This window comes from Cicer arietinum, chromosome 7, assembly GCF_000331145.2.
Source record: "Cicer arietinum cultivar CDC Frontier isolate Library 1 chromosome 7, Cicar.CDCFrontier_v2.0, whole genome shotgun sequence".
Classification (NCBI taxonomy): Eukaryota; Viridiplantae; Streptophyta; class Magnoliopsida; order Fabales; family Fabaceae; genus Cicer; species Cicer arietinum.
This window is the reverse complement of record NC_021166.2, coordinates 10,015,579-10,021,584: the sequence shown is the minus strand read 5'-3', so window position 1 is coordinate 10,021,584 and position 6,006 is coordinate 10,015,579. Positions and strand designations below refer to the sequence as shown.

The 6,006-nt window shown below is 35.7% G+C and overlaps 1 protein-coding gene across 1 annotated transcript; it reads right to left on the bottom strand.

Annotated features, from left to right (window-relative positions):
- Nucleotides 1-1,094: 1,094 nt before the first annotated feature.
- LOC101495970 (MA3 DOMAIN-CONTAINING TRANSLATION REGULATORY FACTOR 1-like) lies at nt 1,095-5,502 on the bottom strand. Its single transcript, XM_004515788.4, has 4 exons — nt 5,233-5,502; nt 4,664-4,929; nt 3,433-3,527; nt 1,095-3,162 (listed from the first exon to the last, which is right to left on the bottom strand). The coding sequence occupies exons 2-4, from the start codon at nt 4,881-4,883 to the stop codon at nt 1,369-1,371; spliced, it is 2,109 nt and encodes a 702-aa protein (XP_004515845.1). The 5' UTR covers nt 4,884-4,929; nt 5,233-5,502; the 3' UTR covers nt 1,095-1,368.
- Nucleotides 5,503-6,006: the final 504 nt, after the last annotated feature.

The window sequence follows — 6,006 nt, the reverse complement described above, 5'->3', positions numbered from 1 at the left end:
TATATATATATATATATTCGATTTATTTTTATTCAATTAACTTTGATTGAGTTATTGTCTCAATTGTAAATATCAATAAAATTATTATAAAAAATATTATCGGTATTTATTATAATTTTAAATGAACGTTTAAACACTAATTTACAATCAACTACCTACCTATATGATTAGTACAACATTCATCTTTTAAACAAATGTTAAGAAAAACTTATGCAGACAAAACAATTCTCCAAAACAGACAAGAATCAAAATTCAAACTTTGTAGATCCAAGTCCAACTAGATTTTCTCAAGGTGTCCAATTGACATGTACAATCATCCCATGAGAAGATTTTAACTCATACCTCATTAATTATACTTGTAACCCTTTTTTATTTCACTGCAATTAAACACTTAACCCATTATTCCGCGAAAAACACCTATTATCTTTTTTCAGAAAACATCCCTTTTCTTCAAAAGAAAAATAAAATCGTAAAATTTAGTTGAAATTCTCCAAAACACATACACAACAATATTTTTCTCAAGGACATGCAAATTTAAGATTGTATCAAAAATTAAATTGAGTTTCCTTAAATATAATATATTGCAAAAAAAAAATTAAAAATTTCTGAAACACAATTTAAATCTCATGAAGACAGGAGAAAATTTAATTTTCCCTTTAAAAAAGTTGGGCATATCTAAATTTTCTGAAAAACTTGTGAGGTAGAGGCATAATTGCTAAGAGGAGGTAAAATTTTCACTTGGGTAAAATTCACTAGTATCCATGTATTTGGAAATAGTCTTTGCATTCTATCTTTTCAGTATTTCCAATGTGAAACTATAAAGACTAATTCCTTGAATTAATTGAGATCCAAAATACTTGACTGTGATCCAAACGTACACTCTATATGGTAGATCGAGAGAGTTAATACATTTTAAGACCAAAATAAAAAATTGTCCTTTTTCATTATTTAAATTGTTTTTATATTAGGTAGTAAGAAAAAGGATTAAAAGTGTATCCTTCGAATTTCACTTATCTACGCCTTATAAATGCCAGCCACTGATATATCTTTCAAACTCTTACCATTGGTGTAAAAATAAAAGTGCACCAAAACCATTCATCAAAAGAGTCCATGTTAAAAAGACAACTAACTCTTGATGGAACATCATCCTGAAAAGCTGTAAATGAAGTAAGACCGACTTTATACAACGACTGAGATAACAGGAATCCCAGTGAGATATGATTCTAAAAGAAAAATGTCAAGTAACAGACCAAATAAAAAGGATCATGTCAAAGCATCCCAGTTTATCCATCTTCAATGGGAGGGCAACATACACAGGAGAAACAATGAATATCTATGCCATCCTCAAGGCTGCAGCCCTGGGTAAGTTTACACATCTGAGGCAGAGGAATCAAATGATGGTAGAAGCCAGCCCTTCGTCTGGGCATACTCCACATAGAAAGCAAATTTTTCCTTTGCGTTTGGGATGTCCAGAGCCAAATCATCAAGACCATCATTAATTCGAGTGAATCCTTTAGTCATCTGATTGATGGTGATTAAGCCTTCACTAAAGCACTCCTGCAGCAGATCTAGCATCCTATCATTCTTCTTCTCCATGGCCATAACCAAGGCTTTCTTCACTACCTCGTGGTTGAAGAAAGGCATACCCAAGTCGCGAATACATTGGCATGCTTCACTGACAACCCCACCACTTTCGTACTCCTCCAAGAGCTTCATGATCTTGTCCTTAGCATCCTCCACAGCCCATCCAGTTCCCCCACCCCAGCATCTCAAAAGCCTTTCACCCGCGTGACGAGCAGCAATGAGTGTTCGAGCCATACGCACAGTTTCACTACCACTGCCCTTTGGTGGTAGCCTGCTGCCAATTTCCTCCAAGTTCAATGGGGCAAGTACATCATCAATCACAGCCCGAGCTAAGAAAAGAGCAAGTTCTTTTGAAGCATCCAGTATATCCAGTGTTGTATCTTCTGCATTTTCCAGAAGCAAGACAAAACCATTAACTATATCCTCCGTTGAGAATATCTCTATATGAAGTGCAGATAGCAAAACAGATGCCATTTCCTTTTCTCTGTTCTTTCGGTCCATTGCAAGTGTTATTAGCTTCTTCAAAAATATTGAGTTATACTCGGGAACTCCAAGATCTTCTAGACTTCGAATGAGTTCAGGAATGTCATCAGAGTGAAAATACTCATGAATTATAGTCACAACTTCCTTTTTGTACTTCCTCACTTTCTCATCTTCAACTTGGTAATCCCCATCTTCACCAGCTGGATTGGTAAAGGAAGCATCAAGCCATCCTTCAGAGATTGCTTTGGGGACAAATGACTGAAATAAGACTTTAGCTGATGGAATATCAAGAGCAAGATCATCTAGACCTTCTGCCAATCGGGAAAACCCTTTCACCATTTGGCTGGAACTTACTAGTCCTTCTTCGGCTGCTTCTTTTAATAGCTTCAACAGTAGAGGTTCTGCAGAAGGAATCTCCATGGCAAGTACCATAGCCTTCTTCACAACCTCGTGATGGAAGAAAGAAACTCCCAACTCACGTATGCATCTACAGGCTTCAAGTGTCTCACCGCTATCCACATATTCTCGAAGTAAATCAGCAATCTTTTTCTTCACTTCTTCAACAGTAATGTGAGTGCTACCACCCCATCGTCTTTCCACAAGTTCTGCATGGTGTGGAGCTGAGAGATAACTCTTCTCAGCAGTCTGGATTACCTGAACTCCCTTGGAAGATTCTGGAAGAGCCTTCCTTGCTCTTGCAAGAAAGGCTGGAGGAAGAATGTCATCAACAACAGCACGTGCCAGGAATAAAGCAAGGATGTCAACTGCATCCAGGATATCCACTGCAAGATCATCAGCAGATTCAATAAGCATAAAAAATCCATCCCTAATCTGTGTGGGACTAATGACATCAGCATACAATGCTGAAAGCAGAACAGAAGCCATTTCTTTCTCCTTATCATGCCTGTCCATTGCCATGGAAACAAGTCGCTTAATGAAGTATGGATAATATTCACTTGAGCCAAGTTCTCTGAGATCAGATGCTGCCAAATCTACATCCCCATTACTGAAGTATTCTTCTATGAGAGATACCACTGCTTTCTTGAATTCATCCAAGGGGTCAGTAACAGTAGATCCAACCAGCTGATAGGGTTCCTATAAATAGAAAAAGTACGCAAACAGGTACATGTTATGTGCTCATTTATGTAATTCCTTTACAATAAAGCCACATGAAAAGATAGAGAGGAAAATAAAGCAGGCAACAAATACAGAGCGAGTTAACAATAAATAAATAAATAAATGAAAAGCGGAAAAACAGACTACAACCTACTGCTAAAGCAAGCGCCGTATCAAATTTTCAAGCAGCTAGTGTCACATGATAAATGTTGTTAGAAACTGCCAACAAAACTAGCAAAAATACTTTACCTCGCCACTGTCATAATTTGGATCATTGCGGTCTATGTGAGAATCAACATCTGTGTCCATCAATTTTCCCCAGGTGCCCTTACCACCAGCACCATCTGTATCCACGAGATAAACAATGTATAAAAATACAACTTATGATAATTGATAACACAATCACATTAGCTCATCCATAAAGAAAAATCACATTATCCCCAAATTTTGGAGAAAGGAAAGGAAAGAAATGAAGTTTCAGCATTGTTTTGCATTGATGTCTACTTTGGTGCCTCATGATCAATAAGATTGGCACCATGGAAGCAAAAAACATTTTATTCGTAATAGTTAACTAAGCAGATACATAGCTTTGCTTTAAGAATTAGTAAATGATTTTCCACCTTTGTTCATTCACCAATCACCATTATATATATATATATATATATATATCAATTATCAATTATTAACCACAAAAGTGGAATCCACCTGTATGGATAACACTTCTACCTAAGTACCTATAGATTGGGGAGGCTCTAAATCATATTAAGTAATTCCACAATAATCAGAAATATTACTAAGCAAACATTTAATCTAATAATTTTCCATCGCAAAAAGAATAAACCATTAGCGGCATAAGACACTAAAGTAATAGTTAATTTTTTTAATACTAGCAATAAAATTAGTCCCACAAAAGCTTCAAAGATCCTAATATGTAGAGCACTGACACTTATTATCGAAATGATGAAAGGCGTGTTTGAGTGTCTAACAGTCATGACGCTCGTGTGTACATACAACCACTTTCCTTTTTCTCAAATTATTATTGGTGTATGTGTCATGTTATTGAGTGTTGTTGTCAAATAGCTGCTATAACGACGCTATACCAGCGAAATTTGAACAAAATGTTATTGTTATGCAAAACGCTATTTAATACAAAATATTGTCAAATAACCACTATACAGAAATGAATAAATATATATTAAATTCCGCTATGAACATATATATCTAATATAACAGAAATGAATATATTAAATAGCCGCGATACACTATTTAGTCATAGATCCTAATCAATCACCTATTCGTCTAAATGTATATATTAAAAATTCCCTCTCAAACGTCTTTCTTCTAAAGCCATCTCAAGAAATCCAATGGCCTAAGCACAAATAAAAGAAATCAAGATGCTACAGCATAGTAACCTAAAAGAAATAAAGTTTATAGCATAGACAATCCATTCAAAATAAAATATCTGCAGGACACAACTCACCCTTCTTCGCCCGCCCATACTTTCCAGAGTGCGACCGTCGGACATGCCTCACAGCTATCCCAGCAGTTTGAGCCTTACCACCAGCAGGGGCTTTGATGTGATGATCAGAAAGTAAGGACGATGGTGACTTCGGTGATGACGACAGATTCTCAGCATTTTGACTAGCAATTTTCAACATTTCCCTCTGTCCATCAGTCAGAAATCCCTCGTTGGACGCCATTTTCACGAAGAGAACCAAAACAGACCAACAATACAAACACGTTCACCTATCAATACCATACTAACTCATCAATAACAGCATAAAACACCAAAGGACAATGTTACGTTGACAAAAACTTCAGTTTAGAAACAGTTCAAATTCCTAACGAAATTAAAATCTCATTCAATTACAAACGAAGCCAATATATTATTTAAAAGAAACTGCAAGAAATAACAAATATCATAGAATATATCACTTTAAAAACAAAGCCAAACCATCACATCACACTCTCGCCACAAAACAAAATCCAAATCAAATAAAAATATCACACGAAACGCACGAAATAGAAATAGCGGAAAATAATACGAACCGGCAGTTGCGAAATGCAAATCAGAACTTGATTCTTCTGTGCTTGGCCCGGATCTCGAGCCAAGACAGGAGAAGAAATAGAATATTCTAAATCGAGACTGCGACACAGTGAGAAATGAAAAAGAAACGAAAAGAAGAAGATCGAGGAGAAGATGAAACCCTAAAGATTGTGTGAGAGAATCGGAGAGTGAGTGTCTGAAAGTAAATCGGTGGAAATGGTGAAGAAGAGAATAGAGAGAAATGGATGAGAACGAAGAAAAAAAAGGTGAAGGTTTATATAGGGAGGCTGCGGTTACCTGTACACGTCATCACTGGGCGAGGTTTTCGGGTTTGGGCCTATTCTATCTTGCTAAAATCATTTATTTACGTGTACACGTGGCAGTGATACTACAGGCTGAACCCGATCTTAATGATGTGCTTTCTCTTTGCTTGTTGTGTGCATTGGCAACAAAAACTCATTCATACATACCCTTAACCTAGACTCCTACTTATCACAACCATTATCGACCATAATTGCAGAGTTATCATTCATTGTTTCTGTTTATGAGAAGTTACTATTTATTCATGTTTCCTATCTTCCTTTTTAATGTTGCAACTAATTAATTTCTTTTACTAATCAACAGATTCTAAGTTAGATTATTGTTTAAAATATTAATTGTGATAGATTTCGTTCTTTTAAAATCAAAATATACAAAGTCATCAATGTTTCTTTAATTAAAAAGGGTCAGCATTTTTTTTTACTGAATGACACAATTATATAATTGATTTTAATTTA